General features: G+C 46.1%; 1 protein-coding gene across 1 annotated transcript in view; it reads left to right on the forward strand.

Annotated features, from left to right (window-relative positions):
• Fli1 (Fli-1 proto-oncogene, ETS transcription factor) overlaps nucleotides 1-7,159 on the forward strand; it is a 117,714-nt gene extending 110,555 nt beyond the window's left edge. Inside the window, exons 7-10 of the mRNA XM_075966421.1 lie at nucleotides 1,225-1,284; nucleotides 3,601-3,648; nucleotides 4,996-5,863; nucleotides 6,046-7,159. Of these exons, the coding sequence (XP_075822536.1) occupies nucleotides 1,225-1,284; nucleotides 3,601-3,648; nucleotides 4,996-5,525 (638 nt within the window). The 3' untranslated portion in view covers nucleotides 5,526-5,863; nucleotides 6,046-7,159. The remainder of the gene's footprint in view (nucleotides 1-1,224; nucleotides 1,285-3,600; nucleotides 3,649-4,995; nucleotides 5,864-6,045) is intronic.
• Nucleotides 7,160-20,483: the final 13,324 nt, after the last annotated feature.

Consider the following 20,483-nt stretch of genomic DNA (forward strand, 5'->3'; position numbering starts at 1 on the left):
TGCTGCCGTTTGGGTTAGCTCTACAAGGACAGGACAGGTTTCAGTCTAGGGAGCAAGAGAAGACAGGTAAGCCTGGATGGGTGGAGGTCGGAGGAGACCATAGTGGCATGTTTGGCAGTGAGAACCCCAGATCCCTAAAGTTTAGGATGTGTGATGGATAAAAGGTGAGCAAGGAATAGTGAATGATGCCGGGATAGTGACCTACTTCCTTGGTGGTGAGAAATCACCAAAGTGCTGAGCAGCAGGATGGGTCAGCAGGAAGAGAGGTGAGGGTGCCAGTCACGCCGAGCCATAGAGCACACAAAAAGCAGCACCCATTCAAGATGGGGAAGGCAGGGAGGAATGGAGAGGGCATGCATGAGACACCATGGAGGAACCCTATAAAACACAGAATCACAGGAAGCAGGTGATTTGGGCTCAAATGTCACTTCCTCAGGAGAGATGTCTGCAAAGACCCTAGTTTTAACTGATCTATTTGTGTGGGGGAGGCATGTGTGCATTTTGGGGGGCACACGGGTGGGCACGTACCCATGCATACACATGGAGACCAAAGGAAGACATTGGTCTGTCACTCTGTCTTGTCCATTGAGACAAGGTCTCTCGTGAAACCCGGAACTCACCATTTCTTGGCTAGCTTGACTGGCAGCAAGCCTCAGCAATCTTCTTGTCTCTGCCAGCCACGCCCTTTCTGAGCCCCACGCTACAGGTGCATGCAGCCACACCATGCTGTTTGTACGTGGATGCTCAGGATCTGGACCCATGCCCTCATGCTTCTGCAGCAAGCACTTTTACCCACTCCCCCAGTCCAGGTCCCGCTTTTTGAATGGATTTTACAACCCTGAATCAGCAGGCATTGTTCAGTGTTGGATTTTCTGTTAAAATATAGGTTTGCTGGTGCAGGCCTTTAATCCCAGCACTCGGGAGGCAGAGGCAGGTGGATCTCTGTGAGTTCGACCCAGCCTGGTCTACAAGAGCTAGTTCCAGGACAGGTTCCAAAGCTACAGAGAAACCCTGTCTCGAAAAAACTATATATTTGCTGCTAAATCTCCTGCCAATGCCAGCATAGCAATGTGAGAAGCATTCACAATAACATGAATACGTGAGTCAATGAGAGAGTGGATGGATGGCAGTTCATGTGCCCTCCTTCTGGGGGATATGAGACAAGGGCATTTTCCTGCCCCATGAAGAACAGTCCACTTACCACCTTTGCTTTCTTCTCCACAGGTCCTCCCCTTGGAGGAGCACAGACCATGGGCAAGAACACTGAACAGCGGCCCCAGCCAGGTATCTGGTTCAGAAGTCTAGCCTCGCCTTTGTATGTTATACGGTTGTGGATTCCACAGTCAGTGGAGGAATGAGTTGGTGCACATCTGGCCCTCCACATCTGTGTGTTCCATCTGGGAATCTGTAGACAAAAGTTTTTCTATCCCAACCACTTGCTACCAGTTCCAACAACTGTTTCCAAATTACCATACCAAGACTTAATATTATTTATAAATACTTGGCCAATAGTGCAGGTTGATTACTAACTAGCTCTTACAACTTAAATTAACCCATTTCTATTAATTTATGCATTTCCACGTGACTTCTGGCTTTACCTGTCCTTTAGCATGTCTTGCTTCCTGGGTGACTGACTGCTATTCTGACTTCACCTTCCTTCTTCCCATCATTCTCAGTTTGACTTTTCCTGCCTAACTTCCTACCCAGGTATAAGCTGTAAGCTTGTTATTAACCAATGAGAGTAATACATATTTATAGTGTAGAAAAGGATTGTTCCACAGCAAGGCACTAACCAACCGCAGACAATAGCACTCAGGAAAGCATCTGCATCTGTACCGAATGGATACAAACTTGTGCATCTGTACTGAATGGATACAGTCTTGCTTTCTCTCATTATCCCTTCAACAATACAATATAGCTATTTGCGTAGCACTTGTATCCAATTGGCAATCTAGGGATAATTTAAAGGACATGAATGGATATGCATAGATTATATGCAAATACCTCATTGTCCGTAATGAATTTGAGCAGCCACAGATTTTAATAGCCTTGGTAGGTCTTAGCATCTATTCCCTATGTATACCAAGGGCAACTCTACTTCACACATTGTCTCTTCTAAGAGAGTATCTGTGAATTAAGTAGCAAGTACTGGACCCAGGAAACCTTTGTTAAATATCAGACAGAAAAGGGACTTCAAGCTGAAATGGCCCAATGCCTTATTTTGTAGAAAAAAATCAAGTGGGTGAAAGGAATTATTACAAGACAAGTGGGCCTGAAGCCAAAGAGTCCCCACTTCTTTTCCAAGCCTGTTACACTGCACTAAGCCATACTTTGCAGATGCTCTCACCTAGTGATGGATCTTCTTTACAGATAAGAGGGAAGACCTTTGAAGCCATGACCCTAGAGACACTTAACACTGAAATGACATACAGACTGCAATCACTAATACCCTCTACTGCATGACCTAATAGGACATGCCTCCCGGCCCCCACCTCGGCCCTTGCTCATACTTGCACGCTTGCAGCAAAGAGGAAGTTGACAACCCTACCTTGGCCCAATTCTCTTCTGAGCCAGCACCCTCTGTTCAGCTTCCCCTCTGGCCACTTTGTCTTCTGGGGAAAGGTCCCACACGAAGGCCCTTCACAGATCTGTCTTTTACATGTGATATAGCTGAATTAAGAGCTGAACAAGTCATTTTCTTTGGGATGGGCAAACATTCCACCCAACACAGAAAGTGAATAAAGGGTGAAATTCAAGCCAAAACCAAGTCAGGTAGAGCAAATTTTTAAAAAGTTCTGGGGGGGAAAATCCAATATCATCTGCCCAAACTATGTCAGTTTATAAATAAATAAATAAGTTAATAAAAAGAATATGGACTAAAATGCTTTAAGAAATATACACGTTAATTCAAGATTTTAAGAAGAAGCTGTATTAATTTGTTAATAACTACAATTATAATTGGGGAAAAACAGTGTTTTTACAAGCAACCATTTCATAGCTAAAATACAAACTCTGATTAGTGTTGCTATTTCCAAGCTTAAAATCACAGAGTGTTCTCGTAGAAGGGAACTGAGGCCCGGTACCCGACCCACTCTTTTTAGCTGAGAAAACTGATACTCAGAGATTGCCTGAAACTTGTTTAGTTCATGACATAGCTGGGACGAGAACCCAGGCTGCCTGGTGGATTGTATGGTTCATCAGAAACCTCAGCCATGTGTAAGGTTTTCAGCACTGGAAAGGGACTAACATCTAGTACTCACCGCGGGGCCTCCTTGAAGCCCGTTTAACAAGCAATCCTCCAGTTTTATTCACTGTGTGACTGAATATTAGCCAGCGGCTCTGCAAATGTGTGGGTGATTTTGTTTGGGGTAAGGACAGCATAATCTAAAAGTTTAGAAACCAAACGTGAAGAAATGATGCTGCTGCTGTTCCATGTTGATTAGGCCATAATTGTGGCCAAGGTCTTTGTCAAGCTTTCCTATGAAATCAAAATCAAGTTTATTTATGAGACAAAAGGGAGAGCCATTGAGGATTTACGCTGCTGTCCAATTGTCTGACGATGACTGAAGCAAACCTCTTTTGTTGTCGCTGTTTCTTTAGATCCTTACCAGATCCTGGGCCCAACCAGCAGCCGCCTAGCCAACCCTGGTGAGTAACCTCAGCCTGCAAGCCTTTCTTTCCAGAATGTTCACTGCATCTGGAAGGTCACAGAAACCTTAGTCCTGAGTCCAGCCCTGTCTGGAAAGCTGTATGTGCTTCCTTAGTCAAACGTTCAGTTGTGCACAGACAACAGGACCTGTTAGTGGGTAGCAGTGCCCACTGGCTGAAGGCATTTCTGGAGAACAAATGTGTGCCCTGAATCTTTGTACAGCAGTTTATGCTCGCGGTAAAGACCCAAGTAGAAGTTGTAGTGAGGAAAGGTGCTCTCTAGTACTCCTCATACAGGGCTCATGAATAAATGTCCCCAAGTGCTCAGGTTTTGATATGAGTGTTGTAGTTATCCAACCTTTTCAAACGAAGTGTGTCCCTAAAGAGTTGCACATCAAGTTGACTCGACAATGTGTTAAGGATTTACCATTCCAACCCACTCTCAAATGTGTTCTCCTAAGCCCAAACTGTGGAGATTGGGAACTAAAGACAACACAGCCAGGCCTACATGCCTGCTGCATCTGCAGCACCACAGAAAACACAGGCTGTCTGGGCCTCCTCCTAGCTCTTTAGCATGGGGCCGTACTTGCCCAGAAGATAAAGAGGCCACCCAGCATCCCCTCCTGCAATTTTTACCTCTGCCCACATTCTTCTGTGCAGAAATGAACACTAAAAGCTATACCCTAGAACTCTGCTGGAGGAAAGCCCAGGTTGGTGTACCCCACGTCCATGATGTCCCTTCTCCCTGTGACTCCTCACAGCAACACCCAAGAGGTTCTGGGATGCTTGACACTCTTTAAGGCCAAAAGTAGCCTAAGGACTTTAGTCCTAAGTAGAGATTAGATGGTGACTTGGGCCTAAGGAGAAAAGAGTCAAAAATCTTAGCAAAAGGATGTGAGGAGTTGGCTTCGCTGAGCATAACAGCTTACTGGGACAAAGCCATCACTTCATTACCAACCTTTGGGACAGTCTGTCTTAAGACCTAACCTTGTGTGATACATTAATCTCAGTGGCAAGAGGCGGAGTTAGCCGTTTTTATTGTATCTTTCAAACTAGCTGGATGAGAGGATTTTTAATGATGCTCTAGCATTTGAAGCGATGGGCATGCTAATTACCCCACTTTGAACATCAATCACTGTGCACACTTGCCAAAATATCACCCTGTGCCCTGTGAATATGTACAATTCTTATGGGCCTACCTCTATTTTCTAAAGGAAAGGGTAAAAGAGGGTTGTCTCCATGATTCCGACACAAGAGGAAATCAAGGGTTTCTTAGAAAGGACCCAAATTGCCATGTTTAAGAATCAGCATCGAGACCATTTTCTTTTGTTTCCTCACCGCCTGCAGGAAGTGGGCAGATCCAACTGTGGCAGTTCCTCCTGGAGCTACTGTCCGACAGTGCAAATGCCAGCTGTATCACCTGGGAGGGAACCAATGGGGAGTTCAAAATGACGGACCCCGATGAGGTGGCCAGGCGCTGGGGAGAGCGGAAGAGCAAGCCCAACATGAATTACGACAAGCTGAGCCGGGCCCTCCGATATTACTACGATAAAAACATTATGACCAAAGTGCACGGCAAAAGGTATGCCTACAAATTTGACTTCCACGGCATTGCCCAGGCCCTGCAGCCGCACCCCACTGAGTCTTCCATGTACAAGTACCCGTCTGACATCTCCTACATGCCTTCCTACCATGCCCATCAACAGAAGGTGAACTTTGTCTCTCCTCACCCATCCTCCATGCCTGTCACTTCCTCCAGCTTTTTCGGAGCTGCATCACAATACTGGACCTCCCCCACCGCTGGGATCTACCCCAACCCCAGCGTCCCCCGCCATCCTAACACCCATGTGCCTTCACACTTGGGCAGCTACTACTAGAACTTACCATCGGTGGCCTTCTGGCTAAAGTTCCAGCTCTCCCTTTTCCTGGATACTCTGGACTCTAAAGGGCATAAGCGGCCTTGAAGAGACAAGAAAACTGGACGTTCTTTCTTTTGGATGAAACTTTTGCATTTGTTCTTTTAAAAAATTGTTATTTTTAATGTCAAAAACTTTTGCTTCCTCTACCTGAAAAACAAAAACAAAAATGAATCATTCCATGGGCCAGTACCCCAGTTTGGATTCTCAACCTCCTATCATCCGATGAGTCAAATATTTAGGTTAATGGAATGGTTATACCATGGTTCTGAGAAAGAAGTATAAATTTTCTTTTATAAGTTTTTTTTTTTTTTTTTTTTGGTTTTTTTTTCGAGACAGGGTTTCTCTGTGGTTTTGGAGCCTGTCCTGGAACTAGCTCTGTAGACCAGGCTGGTCTCGAACTCACAGAAATCCGCCTGCCTCTGCCTCCCGAGTGCTGGGATTAAAGGCGTGCGCCACCACCGCCCGGCTCTTTTATAAGTTTTATGACCAAAGCAGTTTCTTCTCAACCACACGGGTCTCATCATTGTAGGATTCCTTAGGAAAATGAATCATGGACTTGACCAGTCATGTTTGAGACTTAGTGAAAATCAAGGCAGGATGTTTATAATCTTATCTTAGGAGGACTTAATTCAGCACATGGCAACTGGAACACTGGCTGTGAGGCCAATGAAGTTTTTGCCCAACTGGAATTTAAAAGAAAGATATGTGTGTATGTGTGTATTTAAGAAGCCATGGGTATTACAAAATCCCTCTCATTTTGGACAATATGCACTTGGCTGACCATTCTCTCCAGACATAGTCAGAATAGGAGCTAAGGTTTAACACAAGCACGGACACTCCTGAAGGACAGAGGATTTAAATAACTATTTTTTTTTAATGACAGTGGGTCCCAGAACTTTGAGAAGTCGTAGGGATTTCTAAACTCAGACAGATTCGCAAACGCTGTGCGTTTGTCAGACCACCCGATCACGGTCAAACAATCAGAAGGCAACTTACTGTATAAATTATGCAGAGTTATTTTCCTATATCTCACAGTATTAAAAAATGAATAATTAAAAATTAAAAAGAGTGAATAAACGAGTTGACCTCGGTCACAAATGCAGTTTTACTATCAAATCAATCATTGTTATTTTTTTAAATATAATTTGTACATCTTTTATCAATCTGTACATTTGGGCTATTTGTACGTTTTTATAGCTGGTTTTTTTTAAAATAAGCATAATGTGACTATTGATGAAAAGATACAGGGCGTTTAAAGTCACTGTGTTCTTAGTAAGAAAAGCCGTGGTACAGTTAGTTAACAGGAATGCCAAAACAAAAGGAAAGGTGCATTTAGATCTGCAGAGCTTCGGAAATGTCTGTAAATAACAGGGCTGCAATAACCTGAAAAGAACAAACTCTGCCTCGTGGACACGAGGGCTTCTCCCGCTCCATATATGCAATATATTTTTAGACAGAAATATATATATATAATTTTGCAAGTAATCGTGACTTTTTAAACTATAAGTGTTAAGCTGACAACTGTCCAACGAAGACTATGTTGTAAAATAATTTGACTTAAATAAATTGTGCCTTCTTCTCTCAGAACTGAAGACATTGTGTTCTTATTTACTGCCAGATCAAGGGCTTTCCCACAGTGAAATTGTCTTTATTACTGTTAGGGTGTGTGTGTGTGTGTGTGTGTGTGTGTGTGTGTGTGTACACATGTGTTCATGTATGCATGCTATCACACAAGTATAGAGATCAGAGGCCGACTTTTATGAGTTGGTTCTTTCCTTTCACCTTAATTTTTGAGCCAGAATCTCTCTGTATTTCTACCACCCTGTGGACATCAGGCTAGCTGGTCCACAAACTTCCCCACATCTCTCCTGCCTCTGTCTCTCACTATAGGTGTCTACCTCCATGTCTGGCTTCTCTGCATGGGTCCTAGGAATCAAAGTCAGGCCATCGGGCTGGCTCATCCCACTTTGATCCACTGAGATCTGTAACATGAGTGAGTCCGGCCTGCTTGTTGGGGGTTTCTGTCCTGCCCAGTACCACCACCCCGCTGTTTAGCCCCAAAGAAAATCACACATAGGTCTCCATAAATTATAAGCTGATTGGCCCAATAGCTCTAACCTCTCACTGGCTAACTCTCACATCTTGATTAACCCATTTTTCTGATCTATGTTAGCCATGTGGCTCAGTACCTTTTTCAGTGGGGAAGATCACATCCTGCTGCTTCGGTGGTCTGGGCAGGAGTGGGAGGAATCAGCTTCCTCCTTCCCAGAATTCTCCTTTTCTCATTGCATCATTTCTACTCCCTGTCTGGTTTTCCTGCCTATATTTCCTGCCTGGCCAATCAGCATTTATTTAAAACATGATTGACAGAATACAGACAATTCTCCTGCACCAGAGATCTCTCACGGGACCCACAGGAAAACTGCCTACTTGTTTCTGTACCAAATGCACATGCTGCAGTACAGTGTCAGAGTGGTTTCAAGGTGTTGGTCATGATGTTTTCAGCATTGTCTAAGCCAGCTGTAAGTGAGAGACAAAGCCATGGGTAAACTGTATCCAGGGAGTTACAGCAGCAGCCCTCTGCAGGACCTTGTCTGGTGTACTTGACTCTCTTCTCCCCAGAAAGGTGGGTGTCATGGTCCACGTGAAAAGCTATGACAAATGATTGTAGGCTGGCTGACTTAAAAACAGCAGAAACGCAGTGTTCTGAGTTCTAGAGGCCAGAAGACCAATATCAAAGTGCCATAGATTTGGTATTTGGGAGAACTCATTGTTCATTCCTGATTCACAGGAGCACCTGTTCCCTGTCCTCTCACACAGGTCCAGGGACCAAGCAGCTCTCTGGAGTTTTTTTATATGGGGTATTATTCCTATTCGTGACAGTTCCTCTTTATAACTTAGTCACCTCCCAAAAAGCCACCTCCACATAGCCATGCATTAGGGATTGGGTGTCAACACACAAATCATAGGGGGAAAGGGGACGTAAATTTTCAATGTATAGAAGTTTTATTTTTAGTCCCAAAATGCTGTTGACACCCAAAGGAAGTTGTATTTCCAATGTCTGTCACTTTGAAACAGTTTTAGTGTTCAAAAACCGCTAAAAGTTTAAGAATATTTAAAGTGATCATTGTTGTCTCTAACCTATGTCTGCGTGCAGTTAGGGAACGAGTGTAACATGTATGTTTAGTCCACGGGTGTCCATAAAGTGTCATTCCGCAGACGGAATGTCTGTAGTCGAGACCAAGTGAGAGAGAAGGATCCCGAATGCCAAGGAAAGAAGGAACACCCATTCAGCCCAAACAGTCACTGCCAGGAATAAGATTCATTTGTGACAATTTCAAAAACCACTGCCATCAAAAATAGTTTGTAAAAACTGCATCTGAACTAAACACATCCAGACATTTTCCTTGTCACTATTCCGTAGACAACAGGCTAGTTCCACCGTCTGTACATTGCATTAAACAGTAACAGTAATCTAGAGGAGATTTAAACATATACGAAGATATGCTTAAATTATAAACAAACACCATGTATATATGGGACTTGAGAATCCAGGGGTTTGGGTATATCTGGGACTTTCTGAAACCATTACCCCTCAAATTCCAAGGTACAACTGTTTTGTTTTGCTTTTTTTTTTTTTTAAAAAAAAAAAGAGTTTTAGATTTATTTATCTTATTGTATTTTATGTATGTGGGTATTTTACCTGCATGTGTGTATGTGTACCATGTGAGTGCCCGATGCCCATGGAGTCTAGAAGAGAGACGTTAGATCCCTGTTACTGGGGTTAGAGCTGGTTATGAGTCACAATACAGGTGCTGGGAACTGAACTATGGTCCTCTGCAGGATCAGAAAGTACCCTTAACAGCTGAGCCACCATCTCTCCAGCCTGTTTCCTAGGAGAGATTTTGGACTCTGATGTCTTTCTGTCGCTTACTACTTTCTTCTGTGTTTATTAATAACCATGACGCAAATATGTTGCTTTGAAAAGTATTGGAAAGAAAGTGCTTGGGGAGCCAGCCTGTGAGCATGGGCTCTGCTGTCCAAGCAGCGTCCTGTCCCTTGCTGTGGTCTGTCTCTTTTGAGGTTCCTCTACCTTATCAGCAGGGGGGCTTGTGTCTAGAACTCAGGAGGCAACAAAGAGGTAGAGTATCTGCAGAGACTTAGGAGAGGGGGAGGCGGAGACTGGAGAAGGGAGGCAGAGACTGGAAAAGGGAGGCGGAGACTGGAGGGGGAGGCGGAGACTAGAGAAAGGAGGCGGAGACTGGAGGGGGAGGCGGAGAATAGAGAAGGGAGGCAGAGACTGGAAAAGGGAGGCGGAGACTGGAGGGGGAGGCGGAGACTAGAGAAGGGAGGCAGAGACTGGAGGGGGAGGCGGAGACTAGAGAAGGGAGGCAGAGACTGGAGGGGGAGGCGGAGACTAGAGAAGGGAGGCGGAGACTGGAGGGGGAGGCGGAGACTGGAGAAGGGAGGCGGAGACTGGAGGGGGAGGCGGAGACTGAAGGGGGAGGTGAAGACTGGAGGGGAGGCGGAGACTGGAGAGGGGAGGCGGAGACTGGAGGGGGAGGCGGAGACTGTAGAGAGACTAGAAAGGCATTCTGGTGGACACACAGAGGCTTCACTTTTATTCAAGAAGGAATTTGTGATTTGTGAAAACACACACACAGAGCATTTCATCACTGGAAAGCTCCTGAAATTGAGACTGCATGCCTTTAGTCATACTCCCTTTAAGGATTAAGAAAGGTCAGTTGATTTGAAGACTACAAATCCCAGGCTCCCTCAGAGGACAGCCGCTTCTGAGAGGAAGTGGTTTAGCCAGGCTAACCTTCTGGGGCTTCAGCCAAATAAGAAGGAATATGAAGGGAAGCTTTTGAAAGGAATGTGGGCTCTTGCCTGGGCTCTGTCTCCCTCCCTCCCTCTTGCTTGGCCTCTTGTGTGATTGTTTCAGTCTGTCTGAGCTGGTAAATTCCTAAGCACATAGTCAATTTACACTTAGCTTCAAAGCTCCAGGGGAAAACAAAGATCCCAGTGAGCCCACTCACTTACCTCCAAGTGCTAGATTAACCTTCTGGGTTTTAATTGCGTTAACGCAAGTGTTTTCTTAGCAGAAGGAGAGAGGTAATTTGGGGAGATTAAACGAATGTGGATATAATCCCAGGGGCCCTGCGTTCAAATTTTGGCCTTTTCACCTGCTAGGCAAATTATCAGTATCTACTGAGTAGGGAGCTGAGCAGCATCTCCTGCCAGTGGCCCTGTGAGGCATCAGAGAACAACCTGGAAGTCGAGAGCGAAGGGCTAAGCAGGAAGCATGTGTATACAGTCAGTCACCTGCTAGGCGTTCCAAGGGTGGTTATTAAGACTGCAGTAACGGGAGGCCACTTTGCCCAGGTACCCAGTTCACTGTAGATTTTTATTTAGCTGTCAGAAAGGCCTTTTTCAAATGGATGAAAAGTGGGAGTCGATTGGATTTTCCAGAGGACATTTGCATTTTCGCCATCCTCAGCCTCACGGTGCTCCACATAGGTGCTTGTCCTTCCCTGATTCTGTGTGTTCACCTCATGACAGCTGAGCACGCAAGAAGCTGCAAGGGGCTACAGAGAAAGGAGACTGACCTAAGGAAATGCTAAAAATGCACTGTCAGAAATATCGGATAGGATTGATAAATTGGCTAAGAAATAGAAGTTGGCAGCTTGAATTTTGTGCCTTGATAAGTTGGGGTCCGACATTTTCCCAGGACTGAAGCCCCTCCAAGGCTTCATGAAAGATGGACCATACATCTCTCTTGTTTGTCGCTATGGTGGCAGTGGCTTATGGCAGCTGGTCACTAAGTATATGGGGAGTGACACAAGAGCAAGTCCACAGTTAGAAAGACCGGGTTGTGAATCCCAGCCATTCCTCCCTGTTTATGAATTTCTGTCTCTGAGGTTGACTTCCTCGTGTGTTGAATAAGGACTGCTGCAGTATCATCCAAAGATACTGAAGAGAAGTGGGGTATACGATCGTGTAATAAAAGTGTTCCCTGTTTGAAAGAACTACAGAAGTGTAAAAATAGTACACGGACGTCAAGCCTTTGAGCATGGCTCTGGTCCCCCTAATATAAGAGTTAAATAGGGAGCTGAGAAGATGGCTCACCGGATAAAGTGCTTGCTGGGCAAACAGTGCATTCTAATTCACAGCACCCACGTAAGCCAAGCTTGATGCGTGTGTCTGTAGCTTCAGCAATGGTGGGGCTGAGACAGGCAGGTCTCTGGAGTTCTCTGGCCAATCAGCGAGCTTCAGGTTCAGTGAAGAGACCCAGTCTCAAAAACGTATACAGTAATAGAGGAAAACATGACATCAGCCTCTCCCTCTGTCTGTCTCCGTCTGTCTCTGTCTGTCTATCTGTCTCTCAGAGTTAAACAGCAATGTATTCTTATTGCACATTATAACTATTTTTAGATTTAAAACATTAGGGGCAGGAGAGATGGCTTGGTAGGTAAGAGCACTTGCCAGGGTAAGAGACCTGAACTGGGACCTCAGTCGTGTGCTCATCTGTAATCAACACTGCGTGGTGGGGATGTGGAGTGGAACAAGAGGATCCCCCTGGCTTGCTGGCTGCCAGCCCAGCTCCAGGTTCAATAGGAGACCTTGTCTCAATGGACTAAGGTGGTTAGCAATAGAATAGCACAGCTGCTGTCCTCTGGCCTTGAGAAACTGTGCACTAGCCTGCTCCTGCACACACAAGTTTGCATATAGCTCACTCACTGGGATATAGACACACAAAGGAGAGTTAGAAAGCCTTGAGGTCACCACAAACTTACAAAACCATTGGAACAATACAAATGAGCGTATTTCCTTGACCCGCTTGAGAGGACGCTGCTGACTACAGCTTTGTCAGCTCTGGATACTGGAGGGGATGTCTCTGCCACGCACCAGTCTCCACATACAGAGTCCAGCACAAGCCGGAGAACCAGAAAGTCAACCTGGACAGGTTACTTCCATGTCTCTTTCAGGCACGGATCACTTTTCTGTCTGCCCCTATTTTCTTTTCCAACTCTGGGAACTGAACTGAAACAACCATGTTTTACATCGGCAAACTCTCTAACTCCGGGCTGTTTTCAGATCACTGCTTGACTTTCATTCTGAGGTAAGGCTTCACTAAGTTACCCAGGCTGGCCTTAAACGCACTTTGTAGTCAAGCGAGTCCTTATGATCCTCCTGCCTCAGTTGCCATAGGAACAGGAATGAACACGTCTGTGCCACTAGGCCAGCCCATCATCATCTGTTGAGCAGAAGAAAGGACCACTCAGAATCCCGGTGCAGTGTTTGGAAGATCCAGCCTTCCCCTGATTTTCAGAACCTTGACAGTTCAGAATATCATGAGTTAGTTATGTGGTAGAATGACCCCAGGCTTTGGTATTCTGGTGTCTGCTTGTGGTTTGACTGAGGTCTGGCTTCCCTGTGAGCAGTATCAAAGGAGTCATGCATGACTAGGTTTGTCCCCTGGCAGCCTGTGGGGAGACACACACTCTTAATGTATCTTGCTACTGATGGAGTTCACTTAATTGGTTTGTTGAAGAGATGGTGTTTTCCAGCCTTTTCTGAAAATTTACACTTTTCCTTTTTGTGATTAGCATTTTGTGCAGATGTTCGCAGTGGAATTATGGGAATATCTACACACCATCTAATTCTAATGCATTCATTCATTCATGTATGTATATATATGTGGTGTGTGTGTGTGTCCTTAAACATGCATCTCTAAAGACTCATAAAGACTATTGAGAGACTGGGTTATTTTCTTTTCATTGGTTTGATGAGCATTTTGTCCCAATAGGAAGCCATTCAGGTGGATTTCAGTTTTGGCTGACACCAATCAACCTTTACTGACTTCCTTATTTGTTCCTTCAGCAACACATTTAGGCTTCCAGTCCCTAAGCCACAGATTCCTGGATCATTTTAGTGGAAATAATTTTTCAAAGTCAGTATCTGGGTACTAGATGTGCCCACTGTTAACAGTGGCCCTATCTCTATGCCTTCCCAGAGGATAGTACCAGACAATGTATGAATATGCACATATAAAATATGCACTTACTATATGTATATACATATTCACATATGGTTATGTATGCGCATTCATATACAGATGTGTACACACTCCATATTTATCTCTGTCAATATTCATTTGCATGCATTAATTTCCCATCCAACACCACAGGATCCCCCCAGGTTTTTCCTTTCCATATTTGTGATGAGAATAGTGGTTTCTGTTAGGCATATTGAGTACATGCCCTTCCTTACCAGTGCCCAGTCTTTGCTCCCTGGACAGGTCCCTCTCTTGTCGAGGTCCGCTTCATGGACCTCTTCTCATCCCATCCCAGTGTGTGGGTGTCATTTTCAGCTTAACGTCCCGTGCCAGGTTACCCCTCAGTTACCCCCATGTTTTCAACCCGCTGGACTCCCCCACATACCACACCGCTGCAACTTGTTTCGCTCCGCTGAGCACTAAAACGCACACCAGGCCACCTCTGCGTCACTACAAGCTGACACCTGTCCGACTCAGCCACACCTACAGCTGCAGGAGGCACAGAGATTGAAGAGGCAAGATCGATAATAAGATGTATTCATCTGCGGCTTTCTTCCTCCTTGATTGACACACATATGCATGTGCTTTCTGAGCTAGGAAATATCCGAAATGGAGGAAACTAGGGGAAATAGGAATTATAAATTGGCTTTCTCCTAACTATCTTACATTCATCCATTATAATTTTTTATGAATGATAAATTTTTATATTTCTCTATCCAGGAAAAAAAAACAGAGAAAGAGATGGGAACAGGAGAAGGAGGTAGGGCTTGGAAGTGTGGAAAATCAACGATCTGAGTTATGATGGTACTGTCTTGGACAGAGACTGGAGTAAGGGACGGACTTTTAAATCACTTTTGGTTGTTGAGCAATACAACGACAGAGCACTGTGAAAGCCCGGGTTCTCTGTGTGTAAAGGCTTATGTTCTCCACTGGACAATAAAGAGAAGAAGGGCAGGGACTGCGTCTGGCTGCGTGCCTGGCTTACGGAAGGCTCCAGTGCATGTCTGTTGTTTATCAAATTGCACCTGCTAGACAGAAAGGGTCCAAGGCCCAGCTGAGAGACAAGATGGAGTGTCAGGTCTGTTCCATTCCAGCTAACACTGAAGATGAGCAGAGGGGATAAACGACGCAGCCAAAGCATTAGACTAGACCGCCGTTGTAACCGGCTAGCAGTTGTTACCGAGCCCTTGCTTGGTGTTAATTGTTTTCCCCAGTAGATGCAGTATTTCTTTCCTCACTGATTATTATACTGCCCAGAGCCCCTGGTTTCTAGAAATGTTTAATCAAGCATTACATATATCCTAGCAATACATCCCAGACACCTCTGCTTTTCCTGACAGTTTCACCTTCCTCTGCTTTTTCTCTGTCTTTTTTTTAATCCACAAAGTTAACTTATCACACAATTTTCTACATAATGTAAAGGTTTGTCATTTAGAAAAATAGCATAATAGAACATACAACCATCGGGAAACCAATTTATGTCAGACATCCCTCTGAGAACTCTGAGCTGTGGGGAGAGCAGGGTACCCATAGGGGTAGCGCACAGAGAACCAATGTGGAGTTGTCGCTAGTTTCTGCATAGCTAAATTCATTGGGCAATAGCTTAAACCTGCACCCTAAAGAGTATTTCTAGAAGATTCTCAACCAGTTCTTTAACCTGGTCTTTACAGAGTAATGATTCCCATCTAGACTCCAAGACCCCAAACTCCAATGAATCTAATTTTTCAGAGACTCGGTTGAACAATTGCAGTAGTAGCAATTGTGACCAAAGCCCTCACAGGTAAAGGGAATTGAATAAAGAAGAGAATAAACCAGGGGTTTCCATCCGCAAAATGAGCTGCATTGCTAAAGACACAGTGGTTCCCCCAAATTGCCTTGTACTGAGCTGATCTTCATTGCTCCAGGATCTAGGCCCCTTTCCTCTGCAGAAAAAATGGCCTGGTTAATCCCAGATAAGATCTATTGAGCATCTGTATTTCCCAAAAACTCCACCAGGCTATAAAAAAAAAATCACATTTGCATACACATACATGTAGGTTAAATCTTGCTCTACAAGAAATGCCTCGTCTTCAAGAGGTCAGTTATCCAGATGATTGGCAGCTAACAACAAGTGGCATGGATCCAAACGCAATGGAGGGAAATTGAATTAAAGCAACCACCTTGTAACAAACACAAGAGGTCCCTGGGGAGAAAAGGCTATTCCACTTCCAGCGTTTGGGGTAACAGATGGACTAGTGTCCTTTACATATAAGGGTCTGTTCATTGTCCAGGGGAAATATCGCCCAAAGATGAAGGGATTGCACTGAATCCCTAAATCCTAACCACCCAGATCTCTGAGAAAAATAGCCAGATTGGCCTAACTATGGAATTTCCTTGTCTTGGCGAATTTACGACGAAAAGATGACCCAAGTCACAACTGCTGACTGCACAGCAAATTCAATTACCCCAAATTCCAACACGCTGTCCTGCTTCCTGTCTGTCACCCCTTTCTTATCATGATCTTTTTCAGGGCCGTGAACCCCCACTGTGTCATCTGCATCCATGTTTAATCTTTCTGTAGAAAGATGCAGCACCGAGAAGCAATCCCAAGGACATCTCCCCGGAGGAGGAACACCACCTGCTTGATGAAGCACAGTGACCCAGCCTCAGCCCCAGTCTGGCCAAACCCACACAAACAGTAAGTAAATCATCCCCAGCCCCTTTCCGGCCATCTCCGAGGACAAAGAAAGCAGCATTGGGATATAAAGCAACATGGAGGTGTGGGCTACAGGATAAGGCAGGGGGCAGTCTGGAATTAGTTTTACCTGCTGTGTTTTTAACCACAGTTGTGAAAACCCCAAGCCTCTCTGAGGACCTTCCACCCTGCCAACCTGACCACATAGGAACAAGGAACATCTCCACACTGGTTACCAGACATCTCGAGCTTTGTAGAGAGCTACGAATGCACTGTAAACCTTCCTCTGTGTAACTAGGGTGAGAGCTCGGGAGTAAAATACTTCCTGTGCTACCCTAAGGAGTCAACTTTGCTCCTCAGCACAAGCTCATAAAAGAAGGGCATGATAGTTAAGGCTTGCACTCCAAAAACTGGGGAGAAAAAGACAGAAAGATCTCTGAAGCTCAGTGGTTAGATAGTCTGGCCTATGTCCTTACCAGACCAAATGAGAGAACCTATTTCAAAAAACAAGATGCACAGTTCCTAGGGAATGACATTTGAGGTTGACCTCTGGCCTATACACACACACACACACACACACACACACACACACACACGCTTGTGTGTGCAAACACACACACATGCAAACACACAAACACATACACCATTCTTGGTAGACAGGAACCTTGAAAGAATAGCCAGGGTTTCTCCCCAGATGGGGTTGTGGATATGGCAAAGATCCTGGCTGGTCAGCCTGCCAAAGTCAGGACAGCACGTTGGATGGAAGGACCCAGTGCAACATCTCTCATGAGCATCCTGGCTTCTAAAATGTATTTGGCTTCTACGCTTCACCCCAAAATAGTAAATTAAGTTTTGGAAAGCCTACAGATGTCATATTTTACCAAACGACTACACATCACCACCAGGTCTAAAGTACAACGTGCCATTTGGAGGGTGGAGAGAGATGGTTGTTGATTTTCATTTGATCCTTAACACAACACATACGGTAGTGGTTTTCATAGCTGAAGGCTCCAAAGCTCGGAGAGGGCCAGGAGTGGGTGAACTTGGGCCCTGGCCTGTGGCTGTAGCCTCTGGGATGTTTGAATTGAGCAGTTCTTTCTGCCCTCTTGAATGTCTGCTCTACAGAGAACAAGTACCCAGGAACAGAGCTGTTCTCACCCAAAGCATTTCACAGTTTCCAAAGCATGGTCGCACACTAGGATTTACCTAGTAATTCTTTTATTGTCTGTTACTCCACAAGCTCCACAGGAGCTGGGTGCTGTCTGTTCTCTTCCCTGCTGCAGCCCCGAATGCTGGCCCACAGTAATTGTGGACATGCTTTCTTTGATAATATTGTTCTTGTTTTGAGACAGGTCTCGCCAGTCTTGAACTCTAGTTTGGGAGTTTCTTTAGTGTCAACCTCCAAATTAATGGCTCTGTCACAGGGAGCCTTAGCTCCTAGGGGATTCCTGGGTAGCTCCTTTTGTCCTCAAGGGAACCTAGATGCTGTTTTGGGGGAACAGCAATAACTGCTTTGGATTTTCTAGAAGCTACCTTTGTAGCAACATTTGGTCTGCCAAAATAAAAGCTTCCAGTTGTTTCTTTTGTAAAAGGTTCCTGGAAGGCCCCAGCCCTCCATCAAGCGGCACCCCTCTGAGGTCTGAGCCGCCCACTTGACAGGGCCAGAGCCCACCTCCCTCCTGACCACCCAGGCCCCGACTCCCGGCCGCCCCTACCCGGGTTCCTACACCAATCCTCCCTGAATCCAGCCCATTTAAAATGCCCTTTAAAAAGGGCTCTGTTTGGGTGAGTTCTTGGGCTCTCCTAGAGAGCAGCAGATTATCTGAAAATAGGTGTTATTGATTACAACCAGGTGGTCTTTGTGGAAAGGGGGCCACTCGAACCAAAATAAATATTTGCCGGCACAAAGAACAAGCCGGCCCCTGTTGCGGGCGGGGGGCGGGGCTGTGGCCGTCGGCACTGCCCTGTCGGCCCGCAGGTCGGCGGCCGGGATTGTGTTTCTTCAATTAGGAGCGAGGCGCGGGGGCGGGAGCACAAAGGCCCCCCAGCCTCCCACACCCGGCCCCGAAGCCCGAGCCATTGTATTTGTTTTGGCTTTCTGGCGCACTCCTTAGTATTTATTTCTTTTCCCTCTGTTTTATTTTTATTTTCAAATTGCCGGCCGGGCTGGATGCCGTCCATTCACCCCGCTGCCTTGGAGCGCGGCGCGCAGACTGCCGGAGCCGACTCGCTGGACCCGGCGGCTCTCCCGCCTCCTGTTCTCGGGGTCAGGGCGCTGCCCGGGGCTCGGGGGCTCCGGGGACGACAGACTCAGGGGCTACTGCGGGTGCAGCTCAGGCTGGGGTGGGGGTGGGGCAAGGATAGTGGAGGAGATCCAGGTATGGGGTGGGTCGGTTGGATTCCCGGGAGTCCTGCTTCCGAGTGAGTCCCTCTCGAGCTGGCAGTGATGATAGCGTGTTCTTGAAAGGATGTTAATTCGGGGTGAGATCTGGAGGTCAGTTCAGGAGACAGCTTGAAACCTCCTTGAGGTCCTGTCTCCACTTCCCCTGCCTTCTGTCTAGGGCAGAGCAGACAACACTGTCTGGGAAGGGTGAGAAGGCGCTCCCCCAGCTCTGAGAACTTCCCTTTTACCTAAATCTTAGAGCACTGCAGGTGTCGGTGGGATCAGGACGGCACGGATGGAGAGACGGGAATGCAGGGGGGCTCGCGGCGGCGGGAGGGGGCGGTCCTCTGTTAGTTTAAGAGGTTAAGTATGAGTATGGGGGCTATCACCAAGCTGTAGGAAAGGTTCTGAGAGCCCCCACCTGGCAGCCAGAGAGAGTTGTCTGGCAAAGGGTGGAAAGCGGAGGGCTACAAAGGGTTTACAATAAAGGGACCCAAAGAGGGTTGATTCAGAGAGATTCTAGAAGACAATGTAACCAGGGAGAAGAGAGAGGCAAGCAGCCCGAAAGAGAAATAGTGTGAAGCACAGGTGTCAGGGTGAGGGTCGCAGCAGAGGTGTTGGAGGTTGGAGAGGCAGTGCAAGAGGGCTCCGTGGTTTCTGTGGCTTTGTGTTACACACTCGGTGCATCCTTGCTCATGAACGAGTTGCAAACCACTTCTTCCCTCAAGGAATGTCATTGCTTAGCTGAAGAACACATTCCTGGCCCTGTGGTCTGCTGTGGAGCTAGAAGCCTTTTTGTTCGTGGTGTTAGAAAGTGTCGTAAAGGGGTTATACCATTGTGTCTAACATAGCCCTTTGAGCAACATGCTCCAGGGCAGCCTTGTAGAGCCAGGGTGGTTTTTCAAGAACTCAAAAGAAATCCAGGACATGGAAGGACATGCGTAGGTTCACCATCACACTGTGTACTTGTACATAGCATCATGCTTGGGAAGGAACAGCTGGCCACAGGGCCTTTGTATCCCATGGTGAGGATGTCTCAGAATTCAAGGTAACAGAAAATGCCCGACCAACGTAGAGATTTAGCCATGAGCATAGCAAAGCCTGGGTTTGTAAGAACTGGATGGTTCAGGAGATCTTTGTAACCTCACTTCCGACAAAATTGTCATCAACCTCAGAATATCCCAGGGGGCACCATGTGTAGGTATTTTTAAGTGGAAATGAATTTAAAGCATTTGGCCCATTGGCTTCATCAGTCAGGAACCAAGTATCTTGGAATTTTCTAGGTCCTTGGAATCTTCTAGGACACTCGTGATCCTAATACCAGAAGTCTGCAGAGGGACCCAAGTATGGTGTGTTCGTAACAATCACTCGAGGGGATTGTGGGCACAGCAAGGCCTGACAGATAAGCTCCCAGCTCAGTAGTGCCCTGGTAATTTTAACAGCAGGCCCTTGAAGGGACCAGGGGTAGAAGCCTATGATCGTTGGCATTTGCTGATTTCCAGGGCGTGTTTCACCATTGCAGCTATCTGGGTACAGATGTGACAGTTCTGGATACAGCTCTATGAAGAGATTCCCCTAGTCAGCTCTTGTACAAACAACATTCTTCCCAGAGACCCACAGAAGTGGGTACAGACCCTTGGGGAACCAAGAGAGGACCCAGACTCAGGGCTCAGTCCCTGCATGGAGCTGCTTAAATCTTTAATAATAACGGGGGTGATAGAGAAGTATATGGTTAATAGTCTTCTGGGGAGGACTCTAGGAAGGACATCCCTAAAGGTGGGGTTATGATTGCCTTCTTCA

The sequence above is a fragment of the Microtus pennsylvanicus genome, chromosome 3, assembly GCF_037038515.1.
Source record: "Microtus pennsylvanicus isolate mMicPen1 chromosome 3, mMicPen1.hap1, whole genome shotgun sequence".
NCBI lineage: Eukaryota > Metazoa > Chordata > Mammalia > Rodentia > Cricetidae > Microtus > Microtus pennsylvanicus.